The sequence below is a fragment of the Lycorma delicatula genome, chromosome 6 (genome assembly GCF_047948215.1).
Source record: "Lycorma delicatula isolate Av1 chromosome 6, ASM4794821v1, whole genome shotgun sequence".
Taxonomy (NCBI): Eukaryota; Metazoa; Arthropoda; class Insecta; order Hemiptera; family Fulgoridae; genus Lycorma; species Lycorma delicatula.
Genome location: NC_134460.1, coordinates 16,985,328 through 17,004,963, shown reverse-complemented (window position 1 = coordinate 17,004,963; position 19,636 = coordinate 16,985,328). Strand labels below are relative to the sequence as shown.

The 19,636-nt window shown below is 31.6% G+C and overlaps 1 protein-coding gene across 1 annotated transcript in view; it reads left to right on the top strand.

The window, feature by feature from the left end:
- Positions 1–5,311: 5,311 nt before the first annotated feature.
- Positions 5,312–19,636, top strand: part of LOC142326573 (protein cueball-like) — a 55,386-nt gene continuing 41,061 nt past the window's right edge. The window contains exons 1-2 of the mRNA XM_075369153.1: positions 5,312–5,348; positions 14,323–14,535. Coding sequence (XP_075225268.1) covers positions 5,312–5,348; positions 14,323–14,535 — 250 coding nt within the window. The remainder of the gene's footprint in view (positions 5,349–14,322; positions 14,536–19,636) is intronic.

Sequence of the window (19,636 nt, the reverse complement as noted above, 5' to 3'; positions counted from 1 at the left end):
CCACTTCTTGATACAATTCACACTTATTACTTCTTGGATTCGAAGTTCATCAGCTATTTCTAATGACGAGTAATTTCGTCAAAAACCGTTAAGGGGGTTAAATAAACTAATATCAATATTTGATGTCATAAGTTACACAATTTATGTTTGATTGAATTGTAGTTTTAATCTCGCTTGTTTAATCAAATTGCTTTTATGTACATGTTATTTCTTTTTTTCAGTTTCTTTCTCTTCCATATCTCCTTTATTATTTTCCAGTATTTTACATTTTTTCTTTTATCCAGGTAAGAAATATTTCTTCTATGGTTTTTTCTGTCCTGGAAACCTGAAATATTTTGCAATTCTTTCTCATAGTAAATGTTCTTTGATGTCTTCTTGTATTATTTTCCTTTCTTCTATGTCTTTTTCAGTTTCTCTGTTTCAGTTGTTATTAGTTTCTAGATTTTTAAAGTGTATAAATAGCCTGTTGAGGTTCATTCTTTGTAGATGACCGTAAAAGGGATTCTTCTTTTTCTGATTAAATCTGATATTTTCTTCATGTTCGTGTAAAGTTCGTCATTATTGTGTCTTCTTTTCTGTCTTTGATGGGCTGAAAGACTTTTTCTGAGTATTCATTTTTTGTTAATTAGAAGTTTGTTGTCAGATGTTGAGTTGGATATAGAGCTTCCAATGAAATGATTGTGCAGTAGTGTCTTAGTCTTTTTTTTTTCACCCCTTCTCCTTGGTACCAGACCTAGACCGATGAAGCACGACTCAATCCCAAGAGTGCCTTTGCCTCTAACCTCCCTAGTGACCATGCTGGACCCGACTATGTCATTCTCAGCATGGGGTACTACCTGGTAGGCCGGGACTGGGTCTTTCCTATTGTCTTGCCTCTAAGTGGAAGTCCCCCCAGAGGGACCTCCACCTGGGACTCTGGTCTTCCTTTATGCCTTGCCTCCTAGATGAGGAGGGCTCCCTAGATGACCTTTCACCCGGGACTCTGGTCTTTACATTTTAACACCCTAACAAATCCCCTGGAGGTCCCTTTCACTCATCGGATGTAAGACACCTCGGCATCCCACGCCTCCTAAAAAGGGGCTATCCACCTAACCCCTTATCTAGAAACCCCAAATCTCCATTTTCGACGTCTCCCTATCATCCTCCTCATCTTCCACCTCCTCCCTAGCCTTAGCTGTCATTATACGGATGACCATATTACAAATGGCGTCCCAATTCCGCCGATTAAACAACATCGTTTCCACCACGTTATCTGTGGTGATCACACCAATAACATACTCCATATCTCTCCTCTCCATCACCCATCTGACACAGTGGAACATTGTGTGCTCCACTGCATCACTCTCCATAGTAGAGGCACCCATCCGACCTCCTCCTCTTTCTGTCCCACAGATACTTGTTGAAGCAGCCATGACTGGACAGGAACTGCATCATCTCATAGGCTAACTGTCATACCTTCTGTCCAGCCATGGTTTGATCTGTGAGATCAGCCTTCTCGTCCTTTCCCAACGGTGCTGCCACTTCATGAACGTATCTTGCTTAGCTTGACCTTTTGGCAACCCGCTGATCTCTCCACTACCTTCTCTGTTATCAGATCTAAAGGTGGCATGGCCACTATTACTAAAATTGCTTCCGTCGAAACAGTTCGGTACGACCGCACCACCCCAGTTGCCAACAGCCTCTGCAAAGAGAGCAGTCTCGTTCTCACAATCTTCTTATCTAATGCCCTCCTCCAGGCTGGAACTGTACAAGACAACGGACCTACCCATCGATGCTAATATCTCTCTTCGGACTTTTTCGCGTACTGATTTTCGTCACCACACTTCTTAATTCTATCTCATCAAATGGAGGAATCTCTGTCACAGCAACCACCTCCAATACCTCACATGGCCTCCTGGGAAACAGTACCTCCACGCAGACCTCCAGTAGCCCCCTCAACAATTCAGGCAATGCCCTCCCGAACTTTTTACTAACAATCTTGAAGGCGTCTCCCCATATGTCGCTATCAAGGTGATCGCACAACTCCTGCCACTTCTCTCTCTTACTGCTCGTAATTTCTTTCTTCAAAGCTTTCCGACACCTTAATTTTTCCAGTGCCAAATCAATCTCCTCCGTCGCATCTCTATGATTTGCTCGCTGCAGACGCCTCCTTGCACCAAAAACACCAAAACAGGCCCTTCTAGCTGCCGCTACCTCAGGCAACCACCAATATACACATTTATCCTTTGGTCGTGCCTTCTCCAGCAGCATATGGCAAGCCTTCAAAATTACCTCTGTTAAAAACTCTGGTGAAATGTCACAGGTGACCTAAACACTCTTGTACAATATGTTGCACCCTCTCAATGTCAGACGCACTAACCACTCTTCTTACTTATACATCAACCCCTCATGATCATGAGGCCTCCAGTTCAAAATAGATTACTTCATGGTCGCTAAGCGACTGTTCCTGCTGAAGCACCTCCCAACCTCTAGTCTTAGTCTGGCATTGAGTGATCTTATCTTTTTACTGCAGGTGTTTTTAGTTAATTGATGGCTAGCCATTTTACTGATTTTGGACATAATGGTTTTTTCCGAGATGTTGACTTTACTAATCTCCCCTGGGTATTTGAATTTTTCAGTTTCTTTAATTTTTCCTGTAGGTTATTAGTTTTTTAAACAGCTGATTAAATATCATTATAAGAGATTTTGTAGAGTTTGCTTTATAATGTAGTAATAATAAAAGGAAAATGTAGAAGAGTATAGTTTATATTAGTTATTCAGAGAAATGTTCATAACACACAGTTTAACAAAGTTAAAAAAATTACCGAAAATATAAGACTATCAGATACATGGTATAATCATATACTATTTATTAATCTTTATTTCTACAGTAACCACAGGTTTATTCCCGTTTACATTTCCTCATAGATGATAATGAATTTTGTAGTGTGCAGAAAGTGACATGATTGACCTGGATTTGAACCCATGATCTCCTGATGTGAAGTGCGAGATCCACAGAGATCAGCATGAAACAATGACTATAACAATAAAACGATTATTATCATTCTCATTCAGTCACTTATTGTTGACCTGTATGCCGATAAGTAGAAATTGATTTTTTTTTTAGTCAGAAAGTATGCAGTTTGTAGGAAATGTTTATATTATGCCTACATATATTCTTACATAAAGTTTAATATCAAATCTTGGCGCTCCCTCAAAGTTAGATTGAATTTTTAAAATAGAAAATTGGGCTGCCCGATCATTATCTGGTATTTATAAGTGAATCGTGTAGACCATTCGTTCTCAGAGTGGACGATAAACATCCCCTTGTGGGCACTGGAGGCCTTCAGGAGGGGTGGTGAAAGGCCCACAGAAAGTTGGGGGCGTTCAGGCAGTCTAGGAAGGTGGCAGTTGATTAAAAATAAAGGCAAAAGTTATGTTTTCCTGATATTTAAAACTAAGATTAAATACCTACTATACTAGTACAAAAAATTAAAGGGACGCCTATATTTTATGATAAAAAATGATTGTAATCACACTACTTCAACTTTGCAACCGAGAAGCTTAGAGAGAGGAATAAAACAAAGATTAAAGCTTGAATAATACATTTTCTTCTTTTTTTTATATCTGTATGTTTTTTGAACCAAAATAATCCGCTTTAAAGCGAAAAGGACACTTTTGTCTTTAATGCTGCATATCTCCCGATCTAAGCAACATATTGATACAAATAAATGTGGAATTAATGGGTTTTTAAATACTGTTTTTAAGAGCGCAACTTAAAAACAGCAATTGCAATTATTATTTTTAACAGATGGTAAGTTTAAACATTTTGGGGGTGCTAGAAAATTTTTGATTCTCAATTTGGGCGGCAGTGAAAAAGATTTAGAATTAATGGTGTAGACCTGTATTTAGAAAATTAAATATCCGGTTCTATCCTTATGCTTATATTTATGAATGTGCAATCTTTACTAAAAAGAGTTGTCATTTATTCTTAAAAAGTAACAGCGTCCATCTGAACTGAACCAGACAACAGTACTGTTTTCACATAACTTGACACAATACTTCAGCTTAAGAGAAAGGGCCTTATTGTGCTTCTCTTTAATGGAAACAACATATAATACTAATTACAAAAAAGGCACAATTTATCTGCATTCCGATCAACATGCATTTAAATATATGCTTAAGATAATTTTCAGTAGTACCCTCTAAATTGTGACCTATCTTTTTGTGATTTTTATGTTTAAATATTTACCTTAACATAATTTCATGTGTTTTATATAAACAATTAATATAGACTTTAATCACTTCTTTTTTTATCTTATAATTTGTTTTTCCATTAATAATTTATTTTATGATGACTGGATATAATTATATAATGGTATGATTAAGTTCCAGTCAGAATAAAAAAATATTATTTATTGAATATTAATTAATTTCATATATTTGTAAGGGTTTTCCTTTTATCTTATTTTTAAGGAATCTGAGATCTCACTAAATGATAAAATAAACAAGAACAAAACAAAAGTAATGAAATGTAGTAGAAATAACAAAGATGGACCACTGAATGTGAAAATAGGAGGAGAAAAGATTATAGAGGTAGAAGAATTTTGTTATTTGGGAAGTACAATTACTAAAGATGGACGAAGCAGGAGTGATATAAAATGCCGAATAGCACAACCTAAACGAGCCTTCAGTAAGAAATATAATTTGTTTACATCAAAAATTAATTTAAATGCCAGGAAAAGATTTTTGAAAGTATATGTTTGGAGCATCGCTTTATATGGAAGTGAAACTTGGACGATCGGAGTATCTGAGAAGAAAAGGTTAGAAGCTTTTGAAATGTGGTGCTATAGGAGAATGTTAAAAATCAGACGGGTGGATAAAGTGACAAATGAAGAGGTATTGCGACAAATAGATGAAGAAAGAAGCACTTGGAAAAATATAGTTAAAAGAAGAAACAGACTTATAGGCCACATACTAAGGCATCCTGGAATAGTCGCTTTAATATTGGAAGGACAGGTAGAAGGGAAAAATTGTGTAGGCAGGCCACGTTTGGAGTATGTAAAACAAATTGTTGGGGATGTAGGATGTAGAGGGTATACTGAAATGAAACGACTTGCACTAGATAGGGAATCTTGGAGAGCTGCATCAAACCATTCAAATGACTGAAGACAAAAAAAAGACCTGTTCAATACAACTGAATTCTTAAGAGCATTAATAAATGCAGCTCTACTGCATTCAGTCTTTGTTATATCAAACTGAGTTTGATTACTCTCATGTGTTTCGATATCACTAGACATTTTTGTCCGAGCACGATGAACTAATTACAAATATGAATAACTTAAATAACAAAAAGCCAGATCAGCTTAGTAAAGAACGTGTTGACACAGTTCCGTGATAAATTAAACCCACCGCCTTAGTCTAGTGGTGAACGCGTCTTCCCAAATCAGCTGATTTGGAAATCGAGATTTCAAGTCCTAGTAAACGTGATGAATTTTAAACCGAAATCACGTATCGTACGTCAACCTTACTATTTAAAAAATTAAGTTTGATTCAATACGGCAAAAAAAATTAAAAAACCACCGTATTGCAGGTTTTTTAACTTTGCTGAACCCCGTTTCTTTCTGCGCGCGTACACGCTTTTTTCGAATTACAATATATTTACAGGTTTTTTTTTTTACGAAGGATTTGGCGATTATATTTCTTCTTCGCCCCAATTTAGCGAATATACTACTGCGGAGGGCACGCCTCTGCAACTAGACCCTGCGGACCGGTAATCGCTAGCGCACAGATTTGAGCGTGTTTAGCGAAACATCGGATCTGTACGTATTACGTCGGGTGAGTGCGATCAAAACGCAGGGCTAAAAGAATTAATTTTCGGATGACCGAGATCCGGTCGATCAAGAGCGTACCCGATGAGTTAAACGGTTAGCGCTCGACCTGCCGATACTTACGCCGTTTGAATCGTAAAAATCGGACCGGCGGTTGCCGAGATATTACGGCGGATATTTACGATTTTCTTCCAAAAATTCGGATCCTGTTAAAAAGTACTAAATTTTTCCCAAACTTCGATATATATATATATGTATATGTATATATATATATATGTATAATATAAACAATAAATGTTTATAATAATAAAAACAATTGTAAAAATTAAAATACATTTTTAAAAGAATTCAACTAAAAAAAAAAATAATAATTAAAAAAGAAAAAAGATGGTATTTAAATAAAGAAGAAAACATAGTTACGCGGTATTGAAATATTAAATCAACTTTGAGAGGATTTAATTTTTAAATGAATTATGACGTTGTAGAAATAGCAGGTATTTAAAAATTAAATGTCCCCACCAGTCTTACATCGATTAGAAAACATTTAAACGCGGTTATTTAAAATTTAAAGAGCTCTTTAATTCGATTAATGGAAAAATTCGATTTTCATATATATTTAATTTTTAAATGGATTATGACGTTGTAGAAATAGCAGGTATTTAAAAATTAAATGTCCTCACCAGTCTTACATCGATTAGAAAACATTTAAACGCGGTTATTTAAAATTTAAAGAGCTCTTTAATTCGATTAATCGAAAAATTCGATTTTCATATATATTTAATTTTTAATGGATTATGACGTTGTAGAAATAGCAGGTATTTAAAAATTAAATGTCCTCACCTGTCTTACATCAATAAGAAAATATTTAAATGCAGTTATTTAAAATTTAAAGAGCTCTTTAATACGATTAATCCAAACATTCAATTTTCATACATATTTAATTTTTATATGTATTTTTAATAAGGACGATTACGTATGTGTATACAGAGTGTTTCTAAAATACTGGGCTGGCACTACTTTTTCGGATTCTATTTGTAAAACTAAACGAAAAATATCCTTAGGAATGGCAATTTCTCCTTCGTTCTGCCACTGTCCGCAATTTTGTTATTTTTATATAAAAACGTATATCTCCACTTCGGATAGACGAATCACTTTAATATTTGGTAAGCGTCTTAGTAATAAAATTTTAAAATTAGAAAAAATCAGGAATTTAATACCTTCGTAAATTAAAAAACGGCGGCGATGTTTATTTTTCAATCCGTTTTATCTCCGTAAATGTTCATCTTTGTTTTATCTTTGCTAAAATATTACGCCTTTTATTGTGAACAAAATGTCATTTTATTTTTGAAAATCGGGTAACAAATAGTCAAGAGTTACGGGAAAAAATCGACGTTGTAATTTTATGTGGTAATTATTACGCGAGTAAATTATTACTTAATTTGATACGTACTACAATCGACTGTAAATAAAAGCAGTTAATCGAACTGAACGTAAAGTGGAGAGACGCAAAATTACATGATTAACAGATCTGGACTAGAACATATTCTGTCTGCTGATTTAGAGCATATTTATGTTACAATAATGCTAACTTAATGTTATTAAATATATATATAAAGATAGCTAAATAAAAATAGTAAATTAACACTACTAAATATTACGATAAATGTTTATTGAGAAATAATCAGACAAAAGAATAACAGATACCTATCTAATCTGTACTAACTAATTTGATGCAAATAAAATAAATGTCGTGTGTTTTTTTCTGTAATATATTCAATAATAAATTTCAGACCGACAATACAAACTAAGAGACATAATTTTATCGGTCTACCGATTGGTTTCTGCGAATAATGAAATGATGCTATTTTGCACCACGGTCCTCTACTAAAAGTAAGTAATGACATACAATTAATTTTCTTAATTGTACAAAATATTAATGCGAGTTTTTGAACCTGTTTTACATTAATTATTTACAGTTGCACTGTTTGTAAATGACGACAGAATATTCCAAGGTAATAATAACAGCGATAGACAAAAAAGATTGTTTTAATGTTTTTCTAAGTGCGATACCACTTCTTGAATTGCCTTTTTGTGTATATTACAGATCTGTAAATACAATTTTTCTTTTAAATAAATAATGCTTCGATAGAATTAAGGGAAAATATTGTTAAAATGTATAATTTTGCACGGCCATACCTGTGTTAGAATAATTTTGCCGATGCTTTTCTTGTATAAATAGCATCAGGCACATCCTGAATTAATGTCCAACAGTAATCGGCTAGCATGTTAGTATTCCATTTCCCTTTATAACGACTTTCCATCACCTAATTGTCTTGGTGAAAACGTTCACTGTGTTCATTACTTACATCTCCGAGGTTGTCCAGGAAAAAATCCAGATGTGAATGGAGGAAATGTATCTTCAAAGATGTATTACATCCCATATCTCTTAATAATTAAGACCTATGGAACGGTCAATAATAATTCTCTTTATCTTAAAGTAAAAGAAAGTAAATCCCTTTACATTAAAGTAAAATTATTATGGAATATTCTTTTGTTTTAAGTAAAAAACAGAAGTTAATAATTAAGAAGGAAATTTACTATTATAATGAAGCAATGATGTGAAGTAAGAAGTCGATTAACAATATTGTGGTAATTGTTGAATTTTTGTTTGCCGACAAAATTTTTGTAAATGTCTTTAAATGAAGCCCAAGCTGCACTTTCTACATTATTTAACATCGAGTTAAATACATCATGTTTCACCGACTCTCTTATTTGAGGACCAACAAATATTCCATGATGAAAGTAACAAGGTGTCGCACACCCAGCATTGCGCAGTGGCTCGTCCCAAAATCCTTTTCCCGCCATGATGTTTAAATTCGTTTATGCGGTTGGCCCACAAACAGAAGCAAGACATCAATGCGATTAAAGGCAGAATTATCAAAAATAAACAAACTTTTGAAACATAAAAGAATAAAATTTATTGACTTATATGAAAATTGGCGTCGAAATGTGGATTTTTACTCTAATATTTATAAATAGGAAGTGCCGTACTCACGTGTGCGTGTACACGCACTTCCAAATAAATATGGAGTGTAGGTTTTTTTGTTTATTTTATATAAAATTTAATCGACTGTATGTGGAGTCGAGAATTACGATCTGAATGATTAATTTCGTTTATTTCTTAACGATATAATAATTTCTAATAATTTTTCTTAATAAACAATTTACCTTGAATTAATTATTAATGTACTATTAGATACAGAGCGGTTCAGAAAATAATTAACTTTAATTATTTTAATTCAAAATGAAAATATAATGGAAAAATTTTATATGAAATAGAAAATAAAATAGTTTTCATTAACATAAAAACCAAAACCGACTAGAGTTCGAAAGATTTCGAAAGTATCCAAAATAATACAACTACATGTCTTATTGCTAATTTTTTTTGCATTTAAATATCAATATTTTTTCCTTGACATAAAATTATTCATGAGGTATTATAAGAACATTAAATAGAAGTTGAAGTACGTTATTTAAAAAATTAGTAGATTAAATGAAATTCTATGATAACGCTTCGTATATTTTCATATGTTGTAATACACATAAGATAAAGTAAAAACTCTCAGAAAAAATTCTTAGGCAAACTTAAATAAATTAATACTTGGACTAAAACATATATTAAAAATGAAACATCAAAATACGACGGACTACGAATTACAAGATAAAAATAAACTTTCATCGTGTTCAAATTTTGTAAAATTTTTGTGCAACTAAAAACTTTTGTCCCAAATATCCTCAATACGCCTATTACATCTTCTCGCCTGTTTATGTGTGTGTGATCTAGTAGTACACAGAATAATCGGCTAGCGACCAGCTTTCCTTAGCAGGCTTAAAGAATGTGTAACAGTTTTATTTTTACTTTATTTAAATATTGTGTGCGTGCGCGCGCGCGCGCGCAACACCAGGGAGAAACAAATCCCTGAAAATAAATATGGGTTTTTTCATTGTATTATTTTATGCGATTTACTCTCTTTGCGGATCTGAACGTATTAGCCAAACGTGTGACATTTTCTGTAAATGCTTAATATCGTTGAGAATAAATACACTAAATTGATATTCTCAAAAATAATTTGAGTTAGTTGTTTATGAAGTGCTTCCAATAGTAGGTTATTTTTTGTGGATTTTTGGTGTGTGTATATATATATATTTATTTATTTATAGTCACCGTATATGTAGTGTGGCCCACGAAGAAGTATACGTTTGATTCAGTACCACTCCCTCATTCCTGCACCAATTCTAATGAAATTTTACAGATCTTCTAAAGAAGGTTCTAAAAATGTTCTGTAGTAGATGATAATCAAACTAAAATAATTAAAAAACTGTAAATAATTAGTCAATAAATAATAATATTAAATTGTTTTATTCAATTTTACCAGCTGTTTAACTGCACGTTATCTGTTTTTAATCATTTTCACCAGCTATTTTGTAATGAATAAAACTGTGGTTTTGTCTGAAATTGATGTTTTTATTTGAAAGCCGCCATTTTTATAAATCCTAGAAGGTTGAAATTTTCCACAGAACATTTTTAAACCCTCATTAAAAGGTCTGTAAAGTTTCAATAGAATCCGTGTAGGAATGGGGTAGTGTCTACTATACCGCGTACGCGTGTGTATACGTGCACACACACACACAATGGTGGGGTTTTTTTTTAACTGAACATATCTAATTGGTGACATCTTCAAAATTTTCATTTATGTGTATTATCTTACCGAGTTAATTTTTAATGATTAATAAACAAAACCAATCGATTATTTCCTGAATCTGGAAAAGAGATATGTTGGAGAAAATTGACTTAGATATCTAGTCGTAATATATGTTTAATATGTGTATATATATATATACACAACTAATAATTAATTCGCTGTTCGTTTTTTTTTTTGTACTGTTGAACAACTTCTGAAACTAAACATTACTTCTTTACAAAATGAAACGATATGTTATTCAGAATTTTAGAATAAAAAATGATTTTTACTATTTTAATTGTTATTTTTGCTATTTTTTCTGTGAGTAATTGTATGAAACTTTTTTGTTCGTTTATTTAATCGGATTTTATTTGATTTAGGCCGATGAAGAACTATATCAAATATTATATACGATTAATATTTTTACCGGTACAATTAATTTATATTTTTGTTTTTTCGTGTACTATTTTGTTACTGTATACCGTAAAATATTTCTGTTATCTTCGTGATAATAGGATGCTTGCTTTTTTTTAATATTCTTAGATCAGCCGTTTAAGCCGAACAGCCTTGATACTTAAGATCTTGACTGATATAATTTTATTAAATAATAATATTTATAATAGATACCAAGTAGCCGTAAGACATCACGTTTTAAATGTTTCCTGTTACAATTTATATTTTTAGCGGCTAATAGTTTTATCCGGTAACATAAAATAACGATTTAATACCTTTTTTATAGTTTTTATTTTACCTTCGGTTACTTTTCCGCTATTTTTTTTAATAGAATAAAAAGTAGAAAAACCAATTATAAATTTTCGTATATTTATTTTTAATTTGTTGGGCTCGGATAAATAAGTAACGGTTGGGAATTTCTTTCTCGAGTAAACGGTACCGAGTGACAACGGCGACACTTATCTGACCTTGATCTTAGTTTAGCCGGTAGTATGGTGTGATATGAGTTATGTAATACTTTGGCAAGGCGTATTATGGCGCGGTCCTTATACGCTCTTTCTTTTCCTTTTAATTTGGCGTTTTCTTTTTTATCTCGAATATTATTTCACGTTATTTACCCTCTCTTGCGAATCTGGACGTATTGGCCAAACGTGCGACATTTTCTTTACTCGTTTAATATTTTATTACTTACGTATGAAAATAGATAAAATAAACGGATCTTCTCAAAAATAATTAGAGTTGCTTATTTGTAAAATAGCTCCCTATTTTATTCTATATCGTTTAAGTTTTTTTACTTAACTTTTATATAATTCGTTACATTACATGTAACATATGTAATGTTATATACTATAATGAACCTATAAATATTTTACGGTTCCGCAGGAGCGTTTGGGTACTATCGTACGAAGTACTTTGACATTTGTTAATCACGCGAAAGTGAAACTCCAAATGACTATCTTCCGCACCACTTCGGGTGTGAATGACTGAATTAGAAGATTTTTTCTGTTTCTTTTCCTTCCAAAGGAATCTCTGTTTTCGTACTGCTTTCTGAGACTTATCTGGTAGTGTTATTTTTAAAAGTTTAATTTATAAAAAGATTTCCATCTGTACAAAACTTCCAAATAAAGTGAAACAAAACCTAGCCGCTTAACCTAGCCGTACCTGGCTCTAATGGCTCAGGTCATCCCAGGCGAATCTCGGGGCCGACTCAGGGGCTCCTGGAGGCCAAGAGGCCCATCCCGTGGGTGCACAGCTTGCTTCGGTCGCCATCCTCTTCTACGCAGAAGGCTTCACCCCCTGGACCCCCTCACTGTACATTATTCTCACGGTTGTGAGAATAATACCGATAAATAATAATTATAGTAATTCAGCCTTTATAGAAGTTTGAAAAAGAAACTAAATTTCAAAACAGAATAACAGTAACTACGGTAACTTTTTTTTTAACCTCCGAGTCCACAGTTGAGCATTACTTCAGAGGATGAGATGAATGATTGAGATGTGTGAAAAATGCCATGCCTGACCGGGATTCGAACCCGGAACCTCTGGGTGAAAGGCCGAGACGGTACCACTCGTGCCACAGAGGCCGGCTAACTACGGTAACTTAGGTACACACACACTTTTTCTTCTTCTTTTTTCTTTTTCTTCATAATAACAATAAAAAAAATATATCAGAAGTTATTAATGAAATAAGATTTTAAGTACTTTTCATTTTAAAAAAAAATGTGTGTGTATGTAATTTATTAGGCGTGCAAGGAAGTAATGTTATGTCCACGTGACTTTTTTTTTACGTTTAAGCCAGCTCAATGAATTTTTTTTTTTTGTCTTCAGTCATTTGATTAGTTTGATGCAGCTCTCCAAGATTCCCTATCTAGTGCTAGTCGTTTTATTTCAGTATACCCTCTACATCCTACATCCCTAACAATTTGTTTTACATATTCCAAACGTGGCCTGCCTACACAATTTTTCCCTTCCGATATTAAAGCGACTATTCCAGGATGCCTTAGTATGTGGCCTATAAGGCTGTCTTTTCTTTTAACTATATTTTTCCAAATGCTACTTTCTTCATCTATTTGCCGCAATACCTCTTCATTTGTCACCTTATCCACCCATCTGATTTTTAACATTCTCCTATAGCACCGCATTTCAAAAGCTTCTAATCTTTTCTTCTCAGATACTCCGATTGTCCAAGTTTCACTTCCGTATAAAGCGACACTCCAAACATACACTTTCAAAAATCTTTTCCTGACATTTAAATTAATTTTTGATGTAAACAAATTATATTTCTTACTGAAGGCTCGTTTATCTTGTGCTATTCGGCATTTTATATCGCTCCTGCTTCGTCCATCTTTAGTAATTTTACTTCCCAAATAACAAACTTCTTCTACCTCCATAATCTTTTCTCCTCCTATTTTCACATTCAGCGGTCCATCTCAATGAATTATAGTTGTTAATTTATTAAAATGGATGAAAAATTTTTTTTCTTAATACTTTTTCGTTTTTCATTATAATAAATTAATTAATGTAATCGGAATTTTAAAATTTATATTATTTTAAAATAAAATTTATTATTTTTTGAAGCTAGTTATAATGTTGAAATTTTAGTTGATGATTGATTTAACTATTGCTTTTTTTTTTATGTATATTTTTTCAAGCATGAGAAATTTAGTTTAAATTATGAAAAATCCATTATTACATTTAAAATATGTTTCATTTTAATTCAGTTACTGAGGTAATGAACACTTACCTATTTTTATGCTTTTAAAACTGGAATATATTTTTTAAATTAATTTATCATAATAAAAAAAGAACAGTATTTTTAAGAAGCAGAGATCCTTGCATAAATACTCAATAAAGACTTTAGTCTTTATTGATCAATGATGAAACTGTTTGTAATTAATTTTAATAAATTAATATATTCTGTTAGTTTTATTTTTGACTGGATTTTTTGCTCATGTCTTGATTTATTTTTTTTCTATTTGTGAGTCTCCTCGACATTGCCTGGTTATATTATATATGTTTGTTGTATTACTTACATAAATTACAAATAATCTGCAACTTTTCTGTAAATTGGAGTTCATTATAATTTAGCAATCTAAGCTCTTTTTTTTTTTAAGGCAATAAATCTTCTGATTGTTCACATAATATAAAAAAAAACTTTATACATAAAAATTTCTATGAAATACTGTGATAATTTTTAACGCTAATTTATTTAATGTCATTTTAAATTATCTTGAATAATTTTTATTACGGTAATCTTGTTATTTTTAATTAATTTAAATGAGTCGATTATTTTAATCTGATTTTTTTTTATGTTTCAGAGTTGGCAGTAGCTGTGACAGATCAGATAGATTTAATATCACATACTGGCGAAATTGTGCATAAATTTCCATTTGAAAACGGTGATGTTCGAGCACTTGCTTATGATTCCATCTTCAGACAACTCTATTTTAGTAATGTTAACCATTCTGAATTTAGTATATTTCGGTTGGATCCTTCAGATGATACCATTGAACCGACTCCTCTAGTTTTTAGTAAGTGATTATTTATTTAATACAAAATAATGTTTAAAAACGATTATCTAAGTACCCTTATCAGCATAAAAGTAACTGTAAAACATTATATGATAAAATAATTGGTAACTAATCATCTTTCAGAGTAATTATGAAGTAAAAGGTGAAAAAATAAAATAAAGTATGACTAAGTTTTATATATATATATATATATATATAAATTTTGGTACCGCAGAAACATATAGGTAATGAAAAGATAAATGAAACATGGCTGACATGAATTTGCAGTACTGAATAATTACTGTACAGTAAGTAATGTATTACAAATTACAGTTAATGCATTTTCAGGAACGTTACAAATGATGCAACATTCATCGTAAAATAAGTAATTTTAAAAATCATAAATAAGTTAACAATAATGAAAAAAAAAAGTTAATGACTTTTTACACTTTATAAAAAAATAATGACATAAAAATGAGCAAAGCACATTTCTAGCATAAAGTAAACTGATGAATTTATTTCATCTAGTTTAGTTAGTGAAGTGTTACAATTATAAACTTCCTACTTGATCTTCTAAAAACAAAAAAATAAAAATTAAATATCATTTTACAATTATTATGTTTATATTCTTAAACTTTAAATATATATATATATATATATATATATATGTTTCTATAAAGCAACTTGTCCTGACTGACTGACTGATTCATCAACACCTAGCAAAAGCTACTGAAGATAAATATGAAAATATGTATAGAGATTCTTACAGTGAAGTGCACACTAAGATAGGATTTTTTGAAATTTCAAGTTTAAAGGATTAAAATTGAGTAACAATGAAATCTATGTCTTTTTTGACATAGTAAAAACGTATCAAGAACTGATACATTTTTACTTGTATAAATTATGGAAATCAGTTATAACTAATATTTTTAAGATGGAGGCTGACTGTTTTGAAACCCATATTCTTAGATCACATAAAGTTTTAGGTCCTGCATTGACCAAACTGTTGCTCTGAAGAAATTACAATACACTGATTTTTTTATAAATTGAACAGGCTTTAATTTTTATGTATAATTATTGTTCTCAGAAGCATGCGTTTATGAACACAGCTGGGTCCAAGGGGCAGAGACCTTTGGCTAGATGGGAAGGGTGAGCAAAGCGAACCTTGACCAGCTAAATATCCCCTGATTGCGATGGGAAATGCCCATCGATGGGACTGCGCTAATAGCCATATAGCGTGGGCAAAGCTGCTATGGGAATGCTAGCATATAATATACATGTAAATATACTGATTGATAATAATATTATCTAATATACGTACAAAGGGCACTAGGAAAGCTTTTTTTACTATACGATTTTTTTTTTCAATTTTTCAAAAAAATTTCCACTACACATCATATACTTCTCCATCTTTTAAAACAAGTCCTCAAAGAAACCCTGCCATATGTTATTGGAGATTTGGGAACACTCATCAACCCAAGCCCTTAGGAGATCATCATCGCTTGTAAAATGCCTCTCTTTTAGTCTGTTCTTCACCTGGGAGAACAGTACAAAATCACAGGGAGTGAGGTCAGAACTGTAGGGAAGATGTTTATCTTCCCTACTCCAATGCTCCAATGCTGGCCAAATATTCTGAGCAAACTTTGGAGCAGTGTGTTTTTTTGGTGAAGAGACCACGTGTCTATTCTTGAGTTTGGGAGCAGCTTCTTGAGAGCTTCAAGAACTTAAGGCAAGCATTACTCGGTATATCACTTCGTTGTGTCTGTATATATGTATATATTTTTTTTTAATAACCGTGATCTATTAGATCAAGTGTGTACCTGATGCGTGTTAATGTCTTCAACTTACCGACAAATATCCCATTTGAATTTTGAAAATCAGTCGATTGTTTGCATTGATATTTTAAGAGCACCCTGTTGAACCTCCCAAAACAGCGCCCCAGGGGCACCCCATTTGTTACCGGTTGATGGTGATGATCCATCTAGTCTCCCACAAGGTGCTTGCAACCTTCACAACTCTAGTTTCACACAGACCCCATGGGAAGCCCATTGTTGTGCAACATAAATTTTTTAATTTATTTTATGTAATGTAAATTTAATTCTATTATTTTTGTAATATTATTCATTCGATCGATTCGGATCATTAAGTGCAAGCCCGGCTCACACAGTGACAGAGACTCACAGTTCATTAATTCAATTCATTAAAGTTTGTGCTTCAGCCGGTAAATCTCCACTACTACATATTATATTAATATATATCTTTTTTTTTGAGATTGTCTTCTGATTTTCCGACACAACTAAGTTTTGTCACCTGCCACAGTACTGTTTACATAGGAGATTTCCCATTTCCATCGTTTTCAGCATTTCACAGAACTATGAAACACAATGTACCATCTGATTGTCAGTCAATTTATGAGACACCCAAAAGGTACAAAGCATATGTATAAATCAATGTTTTACAGATTTAATAGCTGTTGTTTTTATTTAATAATAAATTAGCAGTATACATTAAAATTTATTTATTTAAGTATTTAACTGTTCACTTTCAAATACTTAATATTTTTTCTAGTAATGGAAAAAACCCCCATGGTTTTTCCTCGCTCATAGGTACAAAAAACACATACACACTCTATATACAACAAAATCACATTTTTCAGATCACGTCAGTGGAACAGGACAACACACATATGAAGACATTAAATATAACATCCAGGCCTAAAAATCAACTCATAAAAATAGATATCTCAACTTGTTTGAAAAATTTTAAATTGCAAAACTTAAATTTTGACAAAAAGAGCACATTAAATCAACAAAAAAGTGTAAATTGATATATTATTTAACCTAACTTTTTAACCATTTGGAGCCATTAACCCTGGAATTTCTTTGAAGAATCTCTTTTCTAATTAGTTCTAAAAGAACAAGGATTAATAAGTTGCAGTATTTCAAGACAGATTTATTTAATATTTACTAATTTTAAAGTTTTAATGTCATTTCATCATGGAGTTTGATGAATAAGCATTTAAATTTTCAGGTAATAAATTAAAATTTTATCATGGTTAAGAAAATAAATACTTTTTTTTAATTAATTACATTTTTACTAAATTAACAAAGAATTATGATGTTTTTTTATATTATATTGATTTGAATAAATAAAAAAAATGATTTAAAATTTCTGATTCCGCTTCCAAAACCATTCACAAATTTTTAACCTTGGTTTACCAAATCTTACCAGTAAAATAAACAAACATTAACTTAATCTAGTTTAAGAGCAATTGCTTTTTACACCTTCATTGCTGTACATTCATTGAAATACATTGCTGTTCACACTGGTGTCATATTACAACCTATTATTGCCATTAGCTATTAGTAATTTCCAATGTTTCTATGATTTCCAATGTTAGTGATTTTATTCAAACCATTTTAGATTTAAATCTTAATCGGAGAAGTTTACCGGATTACCCAATTATTTTACCCTCTAGTTTGTGGTATCTTAAACAGGAAACAAAGTCCCTAGATCATACTTCAAGTAGAATCATCATTTTATTGTGTTTCAGTAATGTAGCAGCTAACTTAATGGTGCTTTATATGGGATTATTGATGACTGCCAATTTATTACATGTAGTGTTCTGGTTTCTTGCATATTATCATTACTTCATAACCTTACATTTCCAGAATGTTATATCTTGGTGTCAGATGATTCCGAACCATCAGGGTGCTATGATATACAGTTATCTATATTATTTTTTACATCGTGTACAGGTGAAAATGTGTGATTTACTGAATCTTTTCAGTTATTTTTTTCTGAATCTCTTAGTAATATTTAGAAAATTTTTGAAAAAATCACTTTCTTGTATTTTTTTTTTTTTGTCTTCAGTCATTTGACTGGTTTGATGCAGCTCTCCAAGATTCCCTATCTAGTGCTAGTCGTTTCATTTCAGTATACCCTCTACATCCTACATCCCCAACAATTTTTTTTTACATTTTGTTGTATTAAGGGGTTTAAATTTTTACTGGTATTTTAGAAGTATTAATCATCACATAAATCAGACATTTTTTATTTCTGTTTTATTTTTTCAAATTAATTATGTTTAAGTAATATTTATTTATTTTTGGTTAATATTTATGAAATCTGAAACATTAAATGTAATATTGAATTACAGCAAAAATAAACTATAAAGTTTTAACTCTGTTAAATCTAACTAATTAATAATTATGTTAGCAATAATACTAGCAGCATAGTAATAATACTGGTAGCTGTGGTTTACATTGAAATTACTATTAAGTGAAATACTAGTAACGGTTGGAATCAACAAATTTAGTATTACACAGTAAAACTAAATATATACATTATTTTATTTAGAATTTAATAAAAAGATTGTTCTTTATATTGAATTTACAGAAATAAAGTACAGCTGTTACTTTTTTGTAATTATGAAATTCCATGAATTAATATTATAAGTACTTATCTCTACTTTTTGAAAGTTTCTTTGTCCTGTGTTTCCATAAAAATTATGTTTTTTTATCTCATATTTTTAAATAGTTTGTTCAACCACTTGTTCTTTTCTGTTAAATACTTCAAAATCTAACATTTTATTTTATATTGTGCGTCTTTTAATAAAGCATTAATTATTAATAAGTTGCGTAATAAATGAATATTGTAAAAAAAGTAATATTTATTGAATATTAAGGTTATCTTTGATTTGTAATGTTCATATTTACAGATGTTAACTATATATATAAAAATGTTACGTTCGTTTGTGTACGGCTTCAAAAACTCAAAATGTTCTGCACCGATTGAGCTCAGATTTCAGCACGATATATAACCCGCATCAAAGATTGTTTTTATCTATTTTTCGCATCAGTCACATACCCGCGACCGCGAGAAATCAGTTTTTTTAACGGTCAGCTGTGTACCAGTGACCACGCCATCTGCCGGAAGCGAGGGGAACACTCACCATACTAGCTAACGACAACCGCAGTCACATGTGAAACAATACCTGTTCCCAATTACATTCTTTATTAACAAAAAAAAAAGATTGTTTCAGATTGTTATACAATCTGAATTAAATATTCACTTTAATCAAGGTACTTTTGTGTGATCGTGTCGTGATTGAGCTGCGCCT